Source organism: Artibeus jamaicensis, unplaced genomic scaffold (genome assembly GCF_021234435.1).
Source record: "Artibeus jamaicensis isolate MK-2021 breed Jamaican fruit bat unplaced genomic scaffold, CSHL_Jam_final scaffold_916, whole genome shotgun sequence".
Taxonomy (NCBI): Eukaryota; Metazoa; Chordata; class Mammalia; order Chiroptera; family Phyllostomidae; genus Artibeus; species Artibeus jamaicensis.
In genome coordinates this window covers 13,808,018-13,832,786 of record NW_026522059.1, presented here as the reverse complement: position 1 = coordinate 13,832,786, position 24,769 = coordinate 13,808,018, and the positions used below count along the sequence as shown (strand labels likewise).

The 24,769-nt window shown below is 40.9% G+C and overlaps 1 protein-coding gene across 1 annotated transcript in view; it reads left to right on the top strand.

Moving 5' to 3' along the window:
- The window catches only part of COLEC10 (collectin subfamily member 10), a 40,124-nt gene extending 20,747 nt beyond the window's left edge, over nucleotides 1–19,377 (top strand). The window contains exons 2-6 of the mRNA XM_037148785.2: nucleotides 2,953–3,024; nucleotides 4,346–4,417; nucleotides 11,471–11,524; nucleotides 12,914–13,009; nucleotides 14,813–19,377. Coding sequence (XP_037004680.1) covers nucleotides 2,953–3,024; nucleotides 4,346–4,417; nucleotides 11,471–11,524; nucleotides 12,914–13,009; nucleotides 14,813–15,204 — 686 coding nt within the window. The 3' untranslated portion in view covers nucleotides 15,205–19,377. The remainder of the gene's footprint in view (nucleotides 1–2,952; nucleotides 3,025–4,345; nucleotides 4,418–11,470; nucleotides 11,525–12,913; nucleotides 13,010–14,812) is intronic.
- The last annotated feature ends 5,392 nt before the right edge of the window (nucleotides 19,378–24,769 follow it).

Genomic DNA, 24,769 nt, shown 5'->3' with positions numbered 1-24,769 from the left:
ATGGACACCCTCTGCGTACAGTGATGTTTTATTTTGTTGTTTTTTATTGTTGTTCTACAAGTTGTCCCCCATCAGTCTCCCCTGCCTTGCCCACCCCCAGCCCCTCTACTCCCACAGTCAATCCCCACCCTGTTGTCCATGTCCATGGGTCATCTACGTTTATTTTTTAACTAGATCCTTCCCCTTCTTTCCTCCCTTATTGCCCTTCCCCCTCCTCTCTGGTCCCTACCAGTCTGTTCCTTGTTTCCATGCCTCTGGTTCTATGAAGTAAGAAAAAGAGATACAGAATTTAGCCTGGCCTGTGAGTATTGGAAGGGGCTTCCAAAGGACCATACTATTCTGACTTTACTTTTACTTAAACTCTCTGGAAAAAAAGGTATTATTTTAGTCCAGTCTACAAGTGAGTAAAACAAGCCTCAAAGAAGGTCAAGAATTTCCCAAGTTCCTTTAGCTGCTGAGTGGTAAAGCTAGGTTTCAACTGTACTGATCTACTTCAAGGGTACATTCTCTGTGAATTAAGTCATTGAAATAATAGCTGTTGTTCCCCCCATCTCTCTTATTTAAAAAGAAACTATCATTCTTTCTGCATCTCCCTTTTTCTCTCTGAAAAATTTCACACCGTGCCAAGTTCTCTAAAATCCATAATCTGCTAAGTCACGGAAGCTTAGCAGATTCATATGTGTGTGGAGGGGGGGCAATCATCTACTTGTAGAGATCTGGAGGGGCAGAGACACACTTGAGGTTGACTCTTAGTGCTACCACTCATAAGTCCTGTGCCAGTAGGCAAATGACTTAACCTCATTGAGTCTTGGTTTTTCCATTCATATAATGGAGCAACAATAATTTTCATCTCCTCAAATTGCCGTGGCGTTTATCTTAGCACAATGCATGGCGCACATAATAATTGCTCAGTAAACCTGTACTATTAACTCTAGAGAAATGTCAGTGCACCCACTGCACCCCTCTGCTCTGATCACATGAATCGTCTGTTCGTTGTGTTTTAAAAGCCTGTCCTGTATTTTGAAAGCCTATCCCAGTGGATTCTGGAGCTATATGTGTGAAAAGTTCCAATGCTTGACCCATCTCACTACCTGGAAATCCAACTTTTCCGTACTTTGCTCATGCTTTCATTTATATTATTAACATTCTGTTCTCAGGATGAAGAAAAACCAGAGGAAGGTTTGGTCGTGCTTTTTCTGCATAGATAAATGATCATCTCAACTTTCTCTCCAAGTATCTAACCCCTGAATTCAATTTTTGTCTTCAGAAATCTCCCATTTACTCCCTTCCATGGCTGATGGACAGGACTCCTCATGTCCTGAGATTGGTGTGGTAGCAGGTAGCTGCTCATAATACGGTGTGCACTGTGCTCTTTATTTCCAAAGCACATTCACATGCTTGCCTTGTTGATCCTAAAAACCGAGTGAGGTCATGGATGAGGAAACTTAAGTAAAAAGGAGGGAATAAAAATAGTCACCATGGCCAAGCACTAATTAGGCCCCAGGTCTTTCCTGTACATTATTTCACTTAAACTTTTTGAGAGCCCTTTCTAATACGTGTTGGCAGTCCATGAAACCCAGAAAGGGAAGTCAGGTCTTCAACTTTCTCCAAATAGTAAACGGTGAAGCAGAGTCCCAAGTCCAGATCTGTCTTACTCCAAAGCTAGTACGTTCAATCACGAGCTTTTAAAGATCTGCTCAACCCATCGGTGACCGCCATGTCATTAAAACCCAGAACTCCTGACTCACTGTCCAGGGCGCTTCCTGTAACCACACTCAGTCAGTCGTTCTTGACTGGGTGCGATGCAGGACCTGACCCACCCGTGACCAGGCAGCCGCCGCTCACACAGAGCCCCTGTGCACCTGCCCCCTTCCCAGCTGGCCCTGTTTGCAGCTTCCTGGTTCATGCCTGTAACTGCGGGGTTTCCAGGCATTCAGTCAGAGAGTAATAAATGTACCTGCCTATATTTCTATAATTTACGATGACATCATTTATATTATTTTATATATTTTATATTATTTCATTCAATAATAGACTAAGGTAATATATGTAATGTTCTATTATATATTAATAGAGCAATAATAATTGCATTGTAGTTATAGAGCTATAATAATTACATTATAGTTACATTGTAATATAATTGGTTTTTTAAAAATATTTTATTTATTTATCTTTAGAGGGGAAGGGAAGGAGAGAGGGAGAGAAATATCAATGTATGGCTGCCTCTCGTGCGTCCCCTGCTGGGAACTGGCCCACACCCCAGGCATGTGCCCTGACTGGGAATCGAACTGCAGTTGTTCGGTTCGCAGGCCCACGCTCAATCCACTGAGCTACACCAGCCAGGGCTAAATGTTTTATAGGTTATTTATTTCTATATATATTATTTTAATGTAATAGTTATATTAAAATAATATATTATATGTAACATTATATTATTATTTATATAATTCATATACAAAACTATATTATATATTACATATGTTATATAGGACAAAACATACATAATATATAAATATATGTGTAACATAAACACATATCTTTATATATAAGACATACCTCTATATACTACAAGTATTTAACATTTACATGTAAGTGCTTCCAGCTTTTGCCAGATTCTTCAGCAAGAACATAAGTTTGTCATTTCAAACAAACTCATCCAAAATTTACCAGCGGTATATTTCTTTAAATATAGAGTTGGATATGGAGAAAAGTGAAAAAGAAAAGGTACTAAGAGTGTCTTCTCTTCCCCTGGGTGTCCAGTCCAGGTGGAGATACATATATTATATACATTACACATTATATATATATAACACATACATGATACGCACATGGTGGTGGTAGGCAAGCTCTGAGCTAAGAGGTGGATTCCAACCACATCCACCCTGTCATGGGGAGCATGTGCTTCTGTTACTACTTGGGCTGTTTCACTTATTCATTTTTCTTCTCACAAAGGAGATGACGGTGAAAAAGGAGATCCGGGAGAGGAGGGAAAGCTTGGAAAAGTGGGACGCATGGGGCCGAAAGGTACGTAAAACAGTATGAACTTGACCCTGTAATGTTACAATCCCTCTTCTCTCTCTCCTGGACTTGCCCTAGGAACGAGCAGCTTCCATAACAACCTCTGCTCCGAAGAAGCCCAAAATGTATTTCAGATACCACCTCTCTCTCCACCAGAGAGTTCTCATGAGATTGATCGCCGGTCAGCAAGGCACAGACACATTCTCGAATGGCATCCTTCAAATCACCTGGAGGGGGCGCTCTGGGAGCTCCAGGGAGTGGAAGTCTCCAGGGATACCTAGAAACGATGAAGTTTGGAAACACAGCTGTATTGTAGCTGTGTCTCCCCTTAGACACTTCTGCTCAGCAACTCTATTTGGCTGGCCTGGAGCTTCAGGAGGAAAATCAGAAGGAGCAGAACGTTGTTGTTTGGTCCTTTGATTTACTGACCTTTCTCCAGCATCTGGCAGGGCGTGGAAGGAGCAGGAGCGAAGAAGAGGAGAATAACAACACAAAGGTTGTTAGAGAATGTTTTTACTCATAAAACCAAAAGCTTCTGGATTGAGATGTACAAGCATGTCTTCTGAGCACCAGGGATATTCCCTGCCAGCTGTTACATAGTGCCGGCTCTAGACCACTGACTTTAAAATCTTTATAATTTAAAGAAAGGAAAACACAGGCCTCTGAGATCTCATTTTGAGAAATTCTAACTTAAAATCTTGTTTGTACTATAAATAGGTATACTATTCTATAAATCTGAAATCAATTGCAAATTTTTTTCACAAAAATATAGCTTTATAATTAGCTAATATTGTTTAGACTATCATAGAAAAAATACTAACAATTTTGGAAGAATTTAGTGATTCCTGTCATTTTTTTTCAGTGGAACAATCTTTGATGTTCCTTTGGTGACTAGGTTTTATGATTGTACATTCCCTCCCCCTTTTCAAAGCAGCTGAGATGGTCAAATGTGATTGTAAATCACAGGAGAAATTGATTCACAAAGTGAAGCTGAAATGGACCTAGCAAGACACAGAATTCGAATAAAGTGCAAGAATCCTTTTAGCCCCTTATCTGACCTTTAGATTAAACATCCCCTGCTGTGGTCCTTTTAGAAATATCGCACTGATAAGCATTTGAATATCACCAGGTTCAGGATTGCCCTAACGATCCACCTTTAATTTTAATACATACATTCTAATGCTATTAAAATAGATAATATGGCACAGGATATATAATAAATATGCCAGACAGAGAATATAATTTTCGCTGTTTCCTTCAAGTGGGCCACATCTTTGCAGGGAAGGTAAAACGTGAGGATATAAAGATGACATGCTTTTCCTTCCAGGGACTAAGGGAGACCTGGGCGATATGGGAGACCAGGGCAACACTGGCAAGACCGGGCCCATTGGCAAGAAGGGTAAGCTGCATTTTCCTGTGCTCCCGTGGCGATGTCAAGCAAAATGGAGCATGCCCTTGGTATACTCAAAAGGTTCTGCAGCATAAAAATGATCTCTTTCTTTGCTTCTAAAATATGAGTGTTTTTCCTTTATACCTTGGCTGTTCACTAGTAGAAAACAATTATTCATAAGACTCAAGGTAGCAAGGGACAGTATAATTTCCTTTCTTAATTCGAACGGAATAATTATAATTCCATGTAGAGATCTGTTACCAGGATAGGAACATCTTTTTGTTTTCAGTCCTGTCCTGACCCTGCGCATAATTACTGCTTCAATGCAACAAATACCTCTGTTATGAAAATAGAGGCAATAGCTTTCTTTTTCTTACCTAAGTACCCCTTTCCTATCTTAGGTGACATCGCATAGGTTAACATTACTCTCCCCTGCTGCTTCCGCGTCTCTCCCTCGTACTTCTCCTGGTAGTAGCTGGGCTTTGAAGTGGATGGCAAGTATTTGGGGAGTTAGCTAAGAAGAACTTGAGTGAGAGAAATATTCAGTTTGGGCTTATTGATGCAGTTTGAAGTTACTTTCATGTACAGCTAACAATTTCAATAAAGAAATAGCTCCCAAGACTATGCCTACCACTTATTGAGCAGATCTATCCAAAGTCATGATGAAAAAGTGGGCAGTGGGGTAGGGGCAGAGATCGGATCATCCTATGAACGTGTCCTGGGCCAGGGAATGTACGGATTGTGGAAAAGAAACAAGTTGTGAAATGTATAGGGTGAGAGCTAGTCTGTAGAAGATTGTCCAAATCTAACAGCTTATAAATGAAAAAAGGCCTTGTAGAAGTATTCTTGTATTTGAAAATACTCTTAGTTTACCTGCAGTACCAATAACAAGTTTTAAAGATAAAAGAAACTTCTTACACTGTTAATGATAGAAACAAAATTCAGATTTATACTACAGGCCATGAGAAAATTGCCTGCATTAATCTTTCTGTGAAGAATGACTAGCTATGTAAAAAAACAAACAAAACATATTTAAAGGCATGAGCAGGCTGCTAAACTGAATAGGACTTTAGGATCCATAATCCGGAGGAGAAGGGAACCACTCCCAGGTCAGCTGTGCTCAGCTGTGCATTCTGTACCTACTACTTCTCTTCTTACATTGTTCCCCGGTTGGTAAGTGAGGAAGCAACAGGAGTCCGAGAGTCTGGAGTGGAGAGTCGCCCGAGGTGCATTCCAGGCAGCCAGAGAAGACTGGCCTTAGGATGCTGCTCCTTTTTATTTCAAAAATGAAAATTTCCAGTTAGAACTCCAGGAAATTCTGAAAAACATTTCATTTAGCAAATACTCATTCATGTTTCAAAAATCTCAGGAAGCTAGGAATAGAGAGACACAGATTTAATATTTAAAGGAATATCAACACCAACAAGAAGAGACTTCTAAAATCATACTTAACAATAGAATATTGAACACTTCTCTCCTGAAATCGGGAATGGTGAGCACAGCCCTCGTCACCAATTCCAATAGACATCTAAGACCAAATTGTGGCCATACCAAAAAATGCAAGAACAAGCAATGAAGATCATAATAATTGGAAATTAAGAAATTAAAGGGTCATTATTTTCAGATGACATGATTGCAGGCCCAGAAAATACAAAACGGTGTAGAGATTAGCTATTTGTATTGTTAAGCTTCTTAGATAGCTTAATATGCAAAAATAAATTTTGTTCCTACATACCAGAAACAATTTTTAAATGAAATGAAAAAGATGCCATTTATTATAGCAGCAAAATTATCAAATATCTAGGAGTAAATTTTAAAAGCTGCGTAAGCCCTGTACAACACATGGCACACAATGACAGTGAGAGAAATTAAAGAATATCTAAGGAAATGGAGGTAAAACTACATGCACGGATGGGAAGATTCAGTATTGTTAAGATGTCCGTTCTCCTTAAATGGATCTACAGATTCAGTGCTACCTCAATCAACGCCCCAGAAGTAGTGCTTTCAAAATTTAATACACCAGTGGAAAATGTGTGTGGAAATGAAAAGGAGCAAGAATGCCCAAAGAAACTCTCAAAGAAGACAAAGTCGGGTGACTTAAGTCACTGAGATTACATGTTTATTATAAAGCTACACCTATGAAGACAGTATTGATTTAGTGCAGAGACAGATAGATCAGTGGAAAGGAGGAGAGCATGCAAAAACAGATGCCCAAACTTGATTTATGCAAAGCTGACATTACTTCGTGATGGAAAATGACGAGCCTCTCCATCAATAGTGCTAGGTCAATTGGATATTCATGAATGCAGCCAAATATATGCAGCCCATGATGTATGAAATAAAAAAGAATTATAGCAGCATGAAATTCATTTAGTAGTTAAACTGTTATGATTTTTAGTGTACTTGGTAATGGGTTGTCTGTTTTTAAAATTTAGTGATTTGTTTTTATTTCTTTTAATGTATGTATACATTTGCGTAGCCACTTTTCCCATTGTAATTTGATACTATTTCTCCTAATGAGGGCTCCTCAAAGCTTTGGATAAAATTCATCGTGGATATGTTTCTGACTGTATCAGCTTCACTGAACAATTGGTGAAAGGGATGGAAAGGTATCACCCAAAAGTGGCATGTTGGACTTCAAGATTTCTGAGATGTGACCATGTTAGATGAGGTTAAGATCCCAATTCCCTAGAATCAACAGAAGTGGAAGAGGAGGGTATTCACTGCCTTGAACACACCCAGAGTGCAAGAACTTCTCTTTGCAATGAGTTATTCAAGATGTTGCATGATCCTAGATTTAAATGTGTCAAACCTAGATGAGACTCCAGCTAAGAGAGATGGAGTTAACAATCTTGAGCTGAGTCACAATCCCTTCATAGATTAAGACTAGGTAACATGGGAGGGTAGTTGATGACAGAGACAAGGAAGAGTCAAGAGTTTTAGCATCATTTTCTGGGTTTCAAAGTGGTTGAACTTCTACAAATGTTAGAACAGTTAAGTCTGGAAATGATAACTAACCTTATCTTCTTCAGGACAATTCTTCATTCACACTCAGGTGCATAAACTCCTAGCACCTTCCTCTATCACTTTTCTCACTGCCATGCCTTATTAGCTTGTCTGCTTAGCCCTGCACACTGTGAGCTTCTAGAGGGAACTAATGAATGAAAGATTGAGTGGGTCAATTTACTTACATAAAAACAAGCTGTATGTGGGTGCCCTACTTTTTAATCATTTTATCCTAATGCTTACTATATGGTAGAAACTTTTTAAATATTCGTTTCATGAAGAATGAAAAAAAATCAATGATAAATATTTCTTATAAGGTAGCTCTCTTTCCTACCCTTTATTTCTTTAAGTACCACTTCCCCTTAACATCAATTTCCACCATTGACTAAGATTTCTTTCTTCTCCAGAGATATGCCATCAAAATTTATGAGCATGTCCTGAAATTTCAAAAAAATGAAGGTTCAGTGTTCTGGCTCACCGGGATTAATTTCATTTTTAATCTGTACTTTGAAATTTATGGCCCTCATTTTGTCAATGCCCCTTTTAAATTTTGCACTGACTCAGATTAATCTCAACTTTCTAGACTGACCTTAACGTCACTTGCATGGACAGGTAGATTTCCGGATGTCAATATTTCATTTCATGAATGAGAAGGAATAATTTATTATAGGTAAATTAAATCTCATAGCAAAATAAATGTTTTTACTTAAGGTCAATAATCCTTTTACAGTGAAAGCATTATGACTTTTTATTTGTTTAAATGCAGCCTCTAATTCTTCAATTTTAAGACACTTATTACAAACATGTTTCCACTCATGGACCCAAATAAGGCTTTGTGTATGGCTTTATACCAGAGTTTGCTTGGGGCAACAGCCATTCAAAGTTCACATCCTCCATCAGGTGGCCAAGTACTTGCTATACTTACCTTTACCATAACTCTTCTGCCTCCTAAATCAGGAGGCAGATTTAGGAGGCAGAAGCTCACACTGCTTGAGCATCTTCTGTGAGTCCAGCATAGAGATAATCCCATGATGAAATAACATTATATAATCCATCCTTTTTGATGATATTAGGTATTAGGGGCCCTTATTTCCACTTTAAAAATAAGAAATAGAAGCTTAAAGAAATTAAGTAACCTGTCCACATTTAGCTGGTAAATGACAGAGCCAAGATTCAAGTCCTCATTGTTCAGACTTTTATAGTCTTTCGCTCCACCACACGGCTTTGCCTTTTCCATGGGTAAAAAGAGAAAGGCGTTCACATAAAGATACTGAAAAGTAATCACAGTGCTTACATCTTCTCAGAAAGAAAAGGCAAATTATCCATTCAGGAATTGTTTCCCACACTATTAAGATCAAGCTATTGCTTCAGCGAAGCCTTCTCTGCTCTGATCCACAGACGTCTCTGCCCTCTCCAAATGCCTCCCAGGCATTTTCTCCATCTTGCTCTGTTAGCATGTGAGAGGGATAGTGTGCAGTCCCTGGTGGAAGCCTTGTTTTCTCTAAAAAACGTAATTTTTCCAAAGCAAATGTTGTGTTTATGCTTCTTTAATGTCCCATCATTGAGCTTAACTCAGAAATAGGATCCATTTTCAGCCTGTTAAATCAGAAGGGATTTACATATAAAGAAATGCACCATTTTAAAATAATTAAAAGATTAAACCATATTCATATGGTCTTTGAAGCCCATATTGTTTTCAGTAGTACTAAGGACTGGTATTCCTTTCCATTTTTGATAACAGTTTTCAAATACTTTAATTTCTTCTGAAAACGTTGGTTGACTCATTGGGAAGCGCTATGAATGGGGGAGTCAGGAGCGATTGGGCTGCGACAACGGAAGTGTCACTGACTCGCTGGATGTCTTTGAGCAGCTTAGTTTGCCTCTCAGGTCCCCAGTCTCGCAACGGTAAACGAGAGATGATGACGTAGGGCCTAGTTCATTGGACTGGGTATGATTACATCTATAAAGTGTCCAGAACAGTACTTGACAAATGATTGGCCTTTAGCAAATCTATTTTTCCTTTCTTTCATTAATCTCTTCTCAAAATCTGTTTTTCCCTTTTCCAAGTTATGTGTAAAAAGTGCAGAACTTGCAGGACAGTGCTTCAAGGGGAGTAGATGAATCTGCCTCGTCAGGGTGCTGGCCCATGTCCACGTTTTTTCCTCGCCTGTGCCTCTGCTGGGCATTATCTCCTCTCTTCCCCATATTCACCTGCTGAATACCAAGCTCCAGCGCCATCTGGTCCGGAGGGCCTTCCTTCATCCTTCCGGCTGGACCACTGTCTCGTCTACCTCTATCCCAGAGTATGGTCTCTGTGCAAGGCCTTCCTTACAACAGTAGCAGAGTTCTTCTGTCATACGAGTCACCATCTTTCATCTTTCCCAAGTGCAAGCCTTGAGGTGTCCTCCCACGCACTTGCACTGCATTCTGGGTTTCAGAGACCACCCCCTTCCGCTTGGCAGGGTCCCAGATGACTGGCATCCCTGTGAAGCTAAGTGCCCAGGTGGGTCTACGTGGAAGGACTCAGCAAGTCCTTGGGGCCCCAGCATGTGTGCCCTTCTCCATGATCAACAGTCAATATGCACAGGACAGTGAATAAAAAGCACTGAGCAAAACTGTCCAATGCCACAGTGACTGGTGACATGTGATTTCTCAGCACTTGAAATATGGCTAGTCCAAACTGAGATGTGCTTTAAGTGTAAAATATATATCAAATTCTGAAGACTTAATACCAAAAAATGCAAAATATCCCATTAATATTTTCCTATTGACTACATATTAAAATGATAATATTTTGGATATATGGGTTAAATAATATGTATTATTTAAAAATTTTAAAGTGCTAAGCAAACAGCGATGAAGAGAATAGCGAATGGGCAGGGAACACAGGACACCCTACGGGTTTTGGAAGGGCTCCCATTTTTTCCCTTTTGACAGGAAAGAACGGGCTAGGCAGAGCCTCAATCCTGGCTCTGTTCCCCTCACATTGCCTGTCTGAGTCAGGTACTCAGTTTTCCCCGCCCACACCAAATGCCTACAGGGTAAGCCGCATACTCTTTTCTAGCCCAGATGACCTTTGCCCTGTGTTTATCCCTCCAGGGCCCTTTCTTCTTTTGTTTCCCAATCACCACTGAAGCATCAACACTATTTTACTCCCATCAGGGTCTTCTCTCTTACTTCTCAAAGGGTTTAGCCAAACCTGTCCTCTTGAAAATCAAAAGCTTTTGCTTCCCATTATTGTGTCTGATGTGGCCTTCAGATCTGATTTTGAAGTAAAAAAAAAAAAAAAAGCAACATTTTTTTCTCTCTCTGCTTTAATAATCCTGATGCTCTGAGAATTATTATGTGGATGCCTCTGACTGGATAAGAAAGTGGTCATGTGCAGAGGAGAGCAGAATGGAAAACTATTGAGGTTCATATTTCGTATTTGATACTGTCTATACATATTTGCATACAACCCATTGCTTCTAAAAATGTATAAACTCTTTCAAGTTAGAAGTTTCATTTTGCCTCTTTATATCCTCTCAAAGTACCAAACCTTTTGTCTTGAATAGAGCAAGTAAATAATAAATGTCTGTTGAATTAATTTGAAAAAGCACAACATATGTTTTCGAAAATCCGAGGGCAAAGCCTCGTGGAGGAACTTTGGTGCATAATAAGTAGACTCTGCAATGTGTTGATCAATTGATCCATATATATATACACAACATCGGTACTTCCGAAATTAAAAACATGAAGAGAATTGTATTAGCCTTGCTTACAAGGCTACATTATAAGCACATGTTCGTAGGATAGCTGAGACAAATTTAAATGTTTCTTGCACATACTACTGGAATTCTATATTCAATATAAATCAATTATGACTTGTTTGATTAGTTGGACCTGTGCAGCCAGCTCAAAATCAAATTATTTATATAAAACCAAGGAATCCTGGTGGGAGTTACTGCAAATTAAATGTAAAAACTGTTTTCTCTGATTGTAGCTACTTAAGAGAATGTCTGCCCAAAATGATTCATTGTTTTCATTGTCCTTTTCGGGGCTATTGTTTCTATTCAGGTGACAAAGGGGAGAAGGGTTTGCCCGGGATTCCTGGAGGAAAAGGCAAAGCAGGTACGGTTGCTGGTCTTTCCCCTTGACTTCTGGCACTATTCCAAATGTACTCATCTCAGAGAGTATAGATTCCACTTTTAGGAGAAAACAAAAAATCTTTTCAGTGTACCTGATTTGATTTCACTCAGGGGAGAGGAAGGGGAAGAAGGGAACTTTTCTCTCTCCTGCTGGTGACTTTCCAAGCCCTGGGGAAGGGGACGATGGCACATTCCAGCCCGTCAGGCTTGCTGTGTGGGGGGCCAAGCCACTGCCTCCGGAAGCAGCCCTGTTCTCCCAGACCGAGGGGAAAATCCAGTGGCCTCCGCCTGGGCCGCACGCGCATGCCTCGCATTCCACCAGCATCTCAACCGAACACTGGCCAGCAGTTGGCCAGAAGCACATTGGCCCAACCCGGAAAGGCCCCATGGTTATAGGACAGGACTCCAATGGCTGGGGGCCTTCTCCCCGAGTACTGAGAGCTTTATTTCCAGTGCAATAGGCAGAGAAAGAAAGCAAAGCGTTTGGGGGGCTTCAGCTGTTTCTGTCAACTGGAGTAGAGTAAAAACTGATTCCAAGAATGCTTTTTAATTCCTTTTATTTAACTGATAATGTGGAGAAATAAAGCCACTGAGTCCCCCCCTTTGGCTAATAAACCTTTTCTTTTTCAACCACCTCAGAAAAAAGTAAACAGAAATGTGTATATGAAGCAGCCAATAAATGAAAAAGAATAGACTCATTTGAATTTCACATTATTTCCCTTCCAATCCCTCTCTGCCACAGTATCAGTGGGTGACTGAAAAGGTAAATGAGCAAAGGGGGATGAATGGCAGAAATGAAAATCATAATTAACCCACAAGGGCAACAACCGGTTCTTGAAATAGGTTGGAACTATTCACAAGATGTTAAGTTAGTCCTCAAAACATTCAAGCTCCACTCCAGTGGATCATCAGAATTTACATTTGATTTCATCGTGAACGGTTTCCCCTCTCCGTGGAGAGTTGTACAAGTGAATGAATGATGCAGTCCCAGAAAAGAAGATGGGTTGGGAAAATGTACTAAGAAAGCTGTAAAGATTTTATTCTGAAATTGGAGCATCGCGTCCTATGTTCGACAAGATGCCAAATGGTCCACAATATGTGTGTAGTGGTTTGTTGTGTTTACTCCTCTTTTTAAAGAGATGGTTCAGAACGGTGTGTTAACTCCTTCACCATATGTTAAAAGATGTATTCTGAATTCCTGAAGGCAGCGTAGACAGGAAACCTTGTTCTTAATAAAAGTTTGAAAAGATAGCTACTCACAGAGAAACACAGTAGAAGAGAAAGAGACAGTAAACCCCGGGAGGAGTCGCGGCCCCTCTCAGCAGGTCTGCACGTGCTTCGGCATGAATTCACGGTTTCTGTCATTGAAAAGGTACTGTCTGTGACTGTGGAAGGTACCGGAAAGTTGTTGGACAACTGGACATTAGTGTCGCTCGCCTCAAGACATCTATGAAGTTCGTCAAAAATGGTGAGCATATTTTCTTTTGTGCTTTGGGCTACTTAGTGATTGAACCTCTTTCAGACTTGCAATTCCAGTATTTCTAGCAGGAAACAACTTGGGTTGGGCAAAGTACTACCAAGACAGATTCACCTGTTTAAAGTTCTCTCAAAATACTAGTAATCTGCTCCAGCTCCAGGACACTTCAAGTCCACTACATATGTTTGTACATACTGCTTTAACTATGGGTAGAAAAAGTTACTTTCTGGAGAGAGGGATGGTGAAATGTTCAGAGTTGGTAAGCCATGCCTTCAGAATAAAAAGGGACAATAAGATTCAGACAGAACTATCATCTCAAAAAACAGAATAATAAAAATAATAGCTGTTTTCTTGAGTACTTGGAATATTAATAATTATGGAGGAAGTGCTATGATTAAGATGAAGCTTAGAAAGATGACCTTGCCCATAGATACAGAGCTGATGATCCATGCAGCAGGGATTTTGAATGCAAATTGATAGGGACCTTATGTGTTTCTTTAAATGTCGCATTTTTATATTAGTCATTTTTATTATTCCTGTCCATTTCCCCATTCTAGTTAGCAGTTAAACCCTTAAAGTGGGGCTGATGTTCTCTTCTGAGACAGTGTGAATGGGGGAACTACTGTGGGTGGTGTTGCAGTTGGCTCCATTCTGTTGTACTTCCGTTTATTGTAGTCCAGCTATATTGGTTGTACCTTATGGGAAGCACACTGATGCCATGTCATGTTCACCCTCATCTTGTAATACTAGGAGTACCAGAAATGCTCAGTATTACTCATGACCCCAGTTATAGTTCTGGTTAGAACCTGCACACAAACGCTATCTCTGACGTGACTTGGATGCTCGTGAAGAAACCACACCTCTGAGCTTCAACATACAGCAATAGTTCTTAACATTTGAGTGGTCACAGACTTCTTTGTGAATTTTACTTTATGAACCCTAAAAAGTGTATGTTGATACCCCTGAAGTCCAAAACATTCATACCACACTAGGAGCCTAAAATGATTCTGAGTTCCTAATTCTGTCAGTAGCTCAGTTCACTTCATGTACCTGGAATGTGTATATCAATAGATACATGTGTTCACAGCCTAAGAATTTGTCCCAAAGTGGAAAAACTTCTGAATTATCCCCATATTGGTTCAATAAGTTTCTACCATCCTTTGCAGTGTTGGAAGCACCAAGGCTACAGAGTGGCAAAGACATGGTCATTGTTCTCAAGATGTTTACTGTTTAGTAGAAGACACACACAGACCATTAGACTAAACCGTGTTGAGTACTATGAAGTGGAGACATGGGGGACAATAGTCCTGGGTGTCTGTTCAGGGAAAGGTTCCTATGGGATAAAACACTGCCACTGAGCTCTCAAGGATGAGTAGGAGCATCCCAGCCAGAGAAGCAGTGAGAAGGATTTTCAGGCATGAAAAGCATGGAAATGGAAGAGAGAAGGGCATGCTCATGGGACTGTAAGTTTGGCAAAAGCCTAAACCAGGATGAGAAAAATAGTCTGAGACGAGCTGGGTGGCAGTTCATGTAACAAGTCTGTGTCAAAATAGCTCTCTGCTTCAAAGTTGTGTGGGAAGTTAGAAAGGAGTGGCAGAAAGGACAACTGGTAGGTGTTCTTTCTCCGCTTGATAACTAGGAGGGTGGAGAAAATATGAAACCAATGCCAACCTCCTCATAGGGTCTTGTGAAATAATTGTAGAATCTTGGGGAAATGCATTTAAATCCAGAAATATTATATAATTGCCTTTTCTTATTTTGAGACACATAATTTCACTCTTCCTCTCTGCAAAGCCATTGCAGGGATTAGGGAAACAGATGAGAAATTCTACTACATTGTGCAAGAGGAGAAGAGCTACAGGGAATCCCTGACCCACTGCAGGATCCGGGGCGGCATGCTAGCCATGCCCAAGGACGAAGCTGCCAACTCACTCATTGCCGACTATGTCGCCAAGAGTGGCTTCTTCCGGGTCTTCATTGGAGTGAATGACCTTGAGAGGGAGGGGCAGTATGTGTTTACGGACAACACTCCACTGCAGAACTACAGCAACTGGAAGGAGGGAGAGCCCAGCGACCCCTACGGCCAAGAGGACTGCGTGGAAATGCTGAGCTCCGGCAGATGGAATGACACGGAGTGCCACCTCACCATGTACTTTGTCTGTGAGTTTGTCAAGAAGAAAAAGTAACTTCCCTTGGGCTGCACATTGGTTATTACCATTTCTGTTCTGTTTATCCATCCTCTCCTTCCCAGTTACACTAAATTTGTTCCGACTCAGGACAAGTGGGAAATGCTAAATTGAGGTTTTGAAATCGCCATTGTTGTGTCCTTCAGGGACAATTTTAAACATTTTCATACATGGTTTATTATTGAGCCAACCATTTGCCAACTTAGATGGGTCTCGAAAGAAAGTTTGATTTAATGGCTGGGCAATAAGTAGTTGCTTGCCCCTCAAATAAAATGTTCTCTTGGCATTTGCTCTGCCCCCTTTCCCTAAAGCCCATACCACTCTCTGCCTCACCCAGTGAGTGATTGAACACTTGGTTGGTGAAGATTAGGACAATCTGCCCTTGCCCAAAGTCAGACAAGAGGGTCTTCTGTTTTCCAGAAATCCCAAGATATTACCTGTCTTTGAGTCTGAGATCTCCAGTTCTTTGGTCATTCATCATAGCTGTACACACACTTGCAAGGCTCTCTCATTCACACAAACATAGAAACAATTGAACCCTAATGTCTGTACTATGAACGTCTAGCCCAGTGAGCTAGACGTTCATAGTATTAGACATTAGGGTTCGATTGTGGAACACCAGACCACATAGGATCACATAGACCCCGTTTGTGCTTCCGGTCTATAATCTTCACAGAAAACTCTAGAAGCTTCCAAGCAGGACCAAAATTAAGTCTTTAAGTCCTGTTCTCCCTGCCTCTCACATGTGGTGACATTTTGCAGGAAGACCTTTACGTTTCAAAACTGTATGTTGTAAAAACCCCACAGCAAAGATTCCCTTTCTAGTATCTGACATCACAGGAATGTGTCAAGGGTGGGGTTTGGAACATGCCTAGGACTCACCTTCACTGAGCTGGTCTCATTCTACTTTGAACTACAGATCAAACCTCTAAGGAGCTTTCATTTGGAATCTAAAAATAAACAGTTCAACAAAATCTCTAGATTATTCCCCTTTAAACTGCAGCTCCAGTTATAGTTTGAGGCATATGATTAGACTGTTTAAAATGCTGGCAAAGCAGTTAATGAACTTAGAGAAACAGATCAACAACATATGTTCACCCTAAACCATCTGTTCATGATTTCACCCATGACTAACTGGTTATGAGGCAGGACTTAATTAGGTTATTTCTGTGAGTTTAACGAGGGTCACACACTCCAGGACTATAGGGGCCATACAAATGACATAAGTAAGTGAGGTGGGACAGGTGGGGATCGCAGTGCATGGTAAACAGCTTGCCGGTCTAAAGGAACCAGCTGCTCCTCGGTGGCTGCTGTTTTTTGCCATGAAGGACCCAAGGTCACTATATGTTCTGATACTTCAAGAGATATCAGAGAGCTGGAACCTTAGAAGGAATCTTTATATTTTTAAAAGTTGGCATTGAATCAATTTTTAACCTAAACTGAAATCATAACCTTTATATTTCTCACTTCCTGGGGAAAGTGCTAAAGGTTCTAACCATATTGAATGTCATTAGGACAGGGTGACATCAAAGTCAAGATCTCCCATTAATGACCTCATTCAGCCCAGCTCAATCACAGGAATGCCTACAGTGTCTGCCACTCATCAAGTTAATAAGCTAGTTACTCATTCAGGCTTCTGAGACTGTGGCACAGGAATGTGGAAGCCAGGGCAGTTTAATAAAAACTACAAAGAGAACACCATATCAAAACTTTTATCTTTGGGTAGGATGCCAGCCAAGAACATGACGAACAAGAATCTAGAAAGACGTGGGGAAAAGAAAGGGAAGGGAAGAGAAGAGAGAGAAGGAATGGACAGAAAACCTTGTCTAGGACCTCCACTGGGAGCCACACTCTGATTTGTTCAGAGACCCCCAAATATGACTATTTGTTGTATGTATTAAAAGTGCTATTGTTATTTCTATTATGATTGTTATAATAATAACAACATTTTTATCCATGGCTCTTCTTTGCTGCCAGTGCTTCCAAGAGAAGACAATGGAACTTCAAAGAATAGGATTCATCCTTCCACCCAGCCTGGAAGAAAGGCTTAATTAGTTTTATTATGAAACTAATACTTAATTAGTTTCATAATTAAACCACACACTTAATTAGTTTTATTATGAAACCCACATTGTGCTTTACAAAAAAAACACCTTCATATGTCAGATTTCATGTGATTTTGATGAACTTTGGGAAGTACGAAGGGCAGACATTTTTACTCTCATTTTCCCAATGAAGATAATTGAGGCCCAAGAAAGCCACACAATTTACCAAAACTGGCTCATCTGAGGGAAAAGTAGGACTATCCTGCTGACTGAAACTGCCAAGCTGGCGTTTCCTCCAGTTTCTGTTTATTGTTCTTATATTCGATGGAAGTTCATGCACAATTCCCTCATAGTAACACAGCCTCCAATAATGTCTTTTGATTATCTTCCAAAGTTAAAGATTAGGCCCCATTAACAGAGATGTTGGGGATTCTGAAACTTGCCTTACAAATGTGGTGTTCACTGGCTTACTTTTTTATTCACTAATGTCTACACATGGCATTGGTGTTGGGAAGCTGACTTAGTACGGCCTCACTGTAATTTTGTAGGTAACTGTGGATGTAGGGAAAACAAAGTAGATATATAAAAATCAAGATTTGGCCCCAAGAAGCATGTAATTTTTTGCCCCATAAAAGAATTTACTAGAGAATTCGCTTAAGTAACTAGCATTTAAAATTGATTTTATTCTCAAAAGTTGAACTTATAGTCAACTTTTCAGGAACATATCTGGGTACTTCCCAAGGATAACATAAAGTTTCCAAGGGAACAAACATTTTTTAAAAACCTATTTTACAGTCTCACAACACAGCCATATCAAAGCAGCATATTCCATAACCAGACAAGAGAAAATAGCTATGCCCAGAGTCACAGCCCAACCACTGTAGAAAGGTGTGCATTCTGTGTTGAGAGCAGTATTGCCATCATGGATTATACTTTGGACAACTCACCCATAAAAATGGCTGGAGTTTTTTAATGTATTTTTAATTTCTACCTAGATCTGTGTTACCCAAATATGAGTGGCTTTGATTATTACCAAATTAATTTTCAGCTCTCTGAAACACAGATTGCATTTCTTGCAACAATAAAATATCTGTGGAATAGGACAGGTTAAGCGAACAGTAGCACCATTGCGTCAATAACAGACTGAGACAAAAGGTTTGCAGGGAATCCCGGTTGGATTCTGTGTAGGGTAATGTGGGTTTGACTGCTCCACTTGGAAATTCACACTCTAGGTCTGGTGTCATGACTGCCATGAAGTTCAGTGCCAATGGTGCCACTTACCAGCCTTCATAGGGAAATATTTTCCACAATCTAACTTTGTTTTCCTAATCTGTATAATTCTTCCTCACAGAGTGTTGTTACGTTTTAAGGAGGTAATATGTAATAAGGCCAGACATGTTATATGGATACAATAAAGCACACATTGCTATCAGCTACATGTTGAGAAGAAGCAAGCCATATTTTAATATATATAAAAACATGTATACAGTATATAGATACCATATATATGCATATATGTGTGTATATATATATTATACGTGTGTGTGAATACATAGATACATTTTTATCTTCTTTTCTAGATAAAATTTCATTTTCAGGGCAGTAAATAAACTGCCAAATGTTGTGCTTCTGAAGTGAATTAGAGCTGAGATTCATAAGTAAATTCGATTGATTCTCTAACCACCTACACTTTTTCTAAAATGCAGTTCATCTAAACCCTTAAAATGTGTTTATTACATAAAAGAAACATTTTTAAATTAAAAAATAAAATCAGTGACTTGTATTACTTTGAGATCATAAGGTCTTCAGCATCAAGCTAAGTCCCTTAAAATCAGAGAGTGGGGAGAAGTCATGTCATTTCGAACGGAGATTAAAGGGAAGGAAGAAATTTGCCATGGACCTTGTACACACAAATCTTTTCATAAATATTGGGTGTTCCCGTACTGCACCTTGAACCGGTGGTAATGCGGTCTCTATTTGAAATCCATGTTTTAGGTAACTTGCTAACCTCATTAGAAGGTTTTTCTTTAGAGTGAGCTTCTCTTCAGTCTCTACACGTTACCCTGCCTTTCGCCATTCATGACTTTAATAAAGGTACAAGTGGGCTAAGGAGCGCCATCTTCACTGTGGGACTGGTTCCCTAGGAGGCTGTCCAGTTACACACATTTCACTAAACCTAAGTGGTATGGTCCACATCCCCCAAATTCAAATTTGGAGTTGATAAAGGCATGAGAGGCACAGAAGTAGAGGATGCATAGTGTTCAAAGTCATGGCAGGCATCTCGAGCCCCAGAGGAGGAGGCTGTTAAGAGGTAGATGGTTTGGTAAGAAATGGCTGAGAGGGGTCAGGGCAGGTGTCCAGGGCCAGTGGGACAGTGAAGTCAAAATCGGAGTCCATGCGCATGAAGCCTGTAGGGTGAACAACTGGCATAGGTGGGTAGTAGAGTTCATTAACTCATTAGTTTATCAGTTACATCTGTGGATCACTTAACATGTGTTAAGAGACAGCATAAGTGCCTCGGGTCTCCAACAGAGTGGGAAAGAAGACGGATCAGATTTCTAGCCTCATGGGCAGGACTCCCCTTGGGTTCATTGAATATCACGCCCGCCACACTGAGACCCGGGATTTAATCTGTTCTAGAGGATGGGATCTATAAAGTTACTCTGTTTCTACATCTCCTTCCTCTTCAACACAACAGCTCTCCAAAGATACACTGAAATAAGTTGGACAAGGGAACTTTTTGTAAATATACCTCATTGCACCTTCTTGAAGAGGAACACAAATGCATCTCTTCAAGTACATTTGTACACCCATTTGGCTGACCCATTGTGATGTGACAAAAAGTTTCTACATACCTGTGCACACTCACCCACACCGCTTCTGCACAAGAAAGAGCATATTCTTGTGCTTGTGCATGAGTGAGCTTTGACACCTGGCAACTGTTCTCTTGCCTTATTTTTTCTTGGTGACCTACACCTGATGATCAGTGAAGCCCAGGTTTGCTACAGACTTGTCACTGTTATAATGAAAACAAGTTGAGCTGGGTTGATGGGGAGATGGGCTGCAGTATACAGAGATGGCACACATAGATAATATTTTTTCCTTCATTTGTATTGTTGACACTATTGCCAGTGTCCCCAATTTTCCCTCCCTTGTCCCCCTCCTCCCAGACCCCGCTCCTCCTTCCCTCTGGCCATCACCACGCCATTGTCTGTGTCCATGGGTTATGCATGTGTATTCTCTATCTCATCCCTTCACCTTCCTTCACCCAGTCCCCCTCCCCTCTGACAGCTGTCAGTCTGTTCCATGTATCAATGCCTCTGTTTCTATTCTGTTCATCGGTTTATCTCATTCGCTAGGTTCCACTTATAAGCAAGATCATATGATATTTGTCTTTTCTCTGACTGGCTTATTTCACTTAGCATAATAATCTCCAGGTCCATCCATACTGTCATGAAAGGTAAGATTTTCTTCTTTTCTATGGCCACATAGTATTCCATTGCACCACAATGCACCACATGGTACCACAGCTTTTCTATCATCTACTGGTAGACACTTGGCTGCTTCCAGAACTTGGCTATTGTAAATAACGCTGCTATAAACATAAGAGTGCACAGATTCTTTCAAATTGGTGCTTCATGATTCTTAGGATATATTCCCAGAAGTAGGTTCTCTTCAGGAAGCTTGCCCTTAAAGGAGAGTTAAAACAATGAGTTTGGGTATTGTCAATCAAAACAATGGCAATAACTGATAGAACTTGAGTGCTGTGCTGAGCAAGCATTTTGTAGGTGGTTTTGATGTAATCCACAAATCAACCCTATGTGGCACATATGGTTATGACATCCGTTTTACCTATGAGCACACTGAGGCACAGTGATTAAGTAACGTCCGTGAAGTCAGCCTGCTGGGACTCTGGCGAGGGCAGCCCAGCTGCCTGTGTGGCCAACCACTGCGCTGTCCCTTCACTCCGCACAGCGATGGGCGTGTTGCAACTTCCCAAGTTTCTGCTCTGACTCATGACTTATGTTCCATGTGACCTCTCACAACTCAGCTTCCCTGGGTATACTAGCTGTGTGTACAGCGTGCACATGGGTGGATGGATGTAAACGATGAAAAACTGTGAACACATGACTGTGTGTTTCACAGCCCCTCCAGGGGTCAGGGGTCCGTTTTAAATTTAGGAAGATTTCATCCATTTCTCAAAGGGAACAAATAGATATTTCAAAAATTGTGACTACCCTTCTTTTCCCCTTGTCGCTCAGAAGTCAAAGAAAAATACATCTTCACAGAAAGGAAATGATTCTATTAGAGACAGTGTTCAGGGCTCTGTTTGAAAATACTTCCTGACTCTGTTTAAAAGTCAACATGATGAAGTTTTTTTAAAAGAAACTTGAGAAGCAATTGCTCTGGCTGAGAGAAGGAAACATGACATAATGGGGTCCCCTGGGCTGGAGCGAAGTGACCCTGGGCTGGAGCATGACGTTCGACAGGAGGATGGAGAGCACAGGTCGACCTCTTGAAGGGCACATGAGGACCGCTGGAGAGAAGCATGGTCTGGGCGTCCCAGTGGGGAGCTCAGCCAGTCCTTTGTGTGGGATTCTGAAAGCATTCAGGTCCCTGTGTGATAGAAATGGCATTCTAGGCTGGAAAACTGGTCATTTGAAAATGACTCATTTCTTCCCCACTGATTTCTGTGATATATGTAACCGAAAATGCTGTTTTTATTTGATTTAACAAAACATCGCTTGTTCCATGATGCCAGTAGTTGCCTAACTTTCACAGTTATATAGTCACAGAACTCTTGCCTCCATTCCTGTTTCTTACTCCTGTGGTCCAGCACAATAAAGCTACAAATTCATAATGTAACACACCATAAAACCTAGAAATTTGATGAATGAATATGCAGTCTTTGTACTGTGGCTTCTGCCCACATTTTCAGCATTTGCCATCCCCTCCCAGGTACACACCTCCACATATACACATGTACTAGAACCTTCCACAAGTTCATTTTTCTGATGTGCGTATGTTGCCTTCATGTACTGTTCCATGCTGTCTGCTTAGCGACCTGTCACTCATCCAGCGGAACACAGCTCACAGCTCTCAGATCCCCAAAGGTCCTGGGGAGTTTCTTCCACACAGTTCTGTCTCCACACAGTTCTACATGTCCCTGTCATGTCATTTTCTGTTGAGGAGAAGGGCCATACATATTCATCTTTGCAGCACAAAGGCCAAGGCAAAGTGTCCAGGACGTGGTAAGCAACCAGAGCATGTTTCTGAATAACTACCAGATACATGGTGAATCCAGGAGGACAATTCAAGGTTGCCTGGTGCTCCCTAGTCCTACCATGAGCAGGGCAGCATTCTAGGAACTGGGGGTGTTTTAGGCAGGGTCTTTACAGGAAAGAGATGGCCCATGTACATAAGGTGATTGGGAAAACTGGAAAAGAGAAACTTCTTATGAAGGTGTAGGCGGAGTTAAGGAGTGATGAAACATGGTGGGAGGTGGGGCAGTAGGGCCTGAAGGGCAAGTGGCAAGGGTGCGTTATCAGACCTGGAGGGAGCCACACATGAGAGCTCCCTGACAGCAGCTATGGCCTTAGAAGTAAGAAACCAACCTTGCGCCAGCCAGGGACGGAAGCCAAGGGATCATTAGCTGACTCCTCCAGTAACCTTCTGTTTTTCCCATAGTGCTTCCCATTGGCCAATCTCCACCGGAACCCACAGGGTAAAGGAACCACTTGCTATAGGCAATAAAATCTAGCCTCCCGAGTCCCTGAACATAGTGGAGCCAGACAGAGATGGAACTGAGGGGCACACAGTGCGCACGCAGGACTGGGACTGAAATCCAATGACCTTCTTCAACAAGCAGAGGCCGATGCTGCCATACTAGGGCTTTGGGGTAGGAGGATAATTAAGGACGTTGAAAGAGCTTTGGAATTAGAAAGACAGCGAGCTTTGGACATCAAGGATTAGTATGGGAAGTCCTATGAAAGCCTCAAAGTAAGAAGCCAGGCAGGATGGTGGGAACCAGATATGAGGCACTAGAACATGAGCCCAGGATTGGACTGGGGAGTTTTACTGAAAAATAGAAGGTGGGGTCAGGAGAAATTTTGACAACTGCGTTGGTTGTAGGGACTTTTTGTAAAATATCTACACACGTCTTCCCAGGCAAAGAAGGAGCTGCCAAGTCTTCAGAGACAGTTCTGGAAGATACCAAGAGAGGACTGAGATGTGATCCCTAACTTTAGGAGCTTTCTAAATTGCTAAAGCAAAAGGGGCCAGTAGTATTTCAAAAGTGCAGGCCACGCCTTCACATATCCTTGCATTGCAGGTCTTCAAGGACTCTCCTGTGAGATACATAAAATAAAATTTTATGATTAATATAATTATTAATGTCACATTATAATAGTTAACAATGCATTGTTAATAATTATATACTCACATATTAAATATACCATCTAATGATGTTAGATGTTAGTTTGATGTTAATTGTATTTGTATATTCTCCAAAAAAGTTGCCAGTAAGTTAGTTTTTGTAAGTCTATTTAAATTTTAATCAAAATTAATGCACAGGGCTTCACTCAGAATTTTAGTCTCTCACATTCAGCTCAATTGAAGAAAAGGTCATTTGCACAAGTAACGATTACTATAGAAATGCGTCTCCCCATTGCCTCTGCCCCACCAGTTCCGGGCCTGTGGCCCTCCTGTGTACTGCTTCAGCCCAGAGCCTTTGAATGGCAGGAAACAGAAACTCTACTCAGACTCACAGAAGCAATGAAGGACACTGGGACTGGGGGAGGGGGGCTACAGCTAGACTGTGGCTCATCTGGAGAAAGGGCTGAAAGGGCTCTGCCTCCTCTGGGTTCTCTTTGCCTCCGGTCACTTCCTCCAGATCCTCTAGTCCCATGACAGGAAGCACAGTCACCTACAAGTTCAGACCCTCGTTCTTCCACTTCACTAACTCCAGGAAAAATACAATGTGCCCTGGTGGCTGAGACTAAATGACCTTTTGTTGTGTCCAAGGAACTTGGTCTTGGTCTTGGTCTTGTGTCCACCACAGTGGCAGGAGAATGCATGAGATGAAGGGGGTACTTATTCCAACTTCTTTCTTTCTTTCTTTCCTTCTTTCTTTCTTTTCTTTCTTTCTTTCTTTCTTTCTTTCTTTCTTTCTTTCTTTCTTTCTTTCTTTCTTTCTTTCTCTTTCTTTCTTTCTCTTTCTTTCTTTCTTTCTTTCTTTCTTTCTTTCTTTCTTTCTTTCTTTCTTTCTTTCTTTCTTTCTTTCTCTCTCTCTCCCTTTTATCCATCTAGAAATAGAAAAAGTTTTGTATAGAGTCATAGTGTTTTGACTTATGTTAATTTAAATTGAATGAAGAGCTAAATGGGAGGAGGGGGAGGAAATAAATAGGGTAAAGGGCATAGTGGGCCATCATCACCCCCCTGCATCCTACCCAGGAAACATCGTACATCACAATTACTTGGAACATACATACTTAGACATCCCAGACCTGAATTTTGTCCTA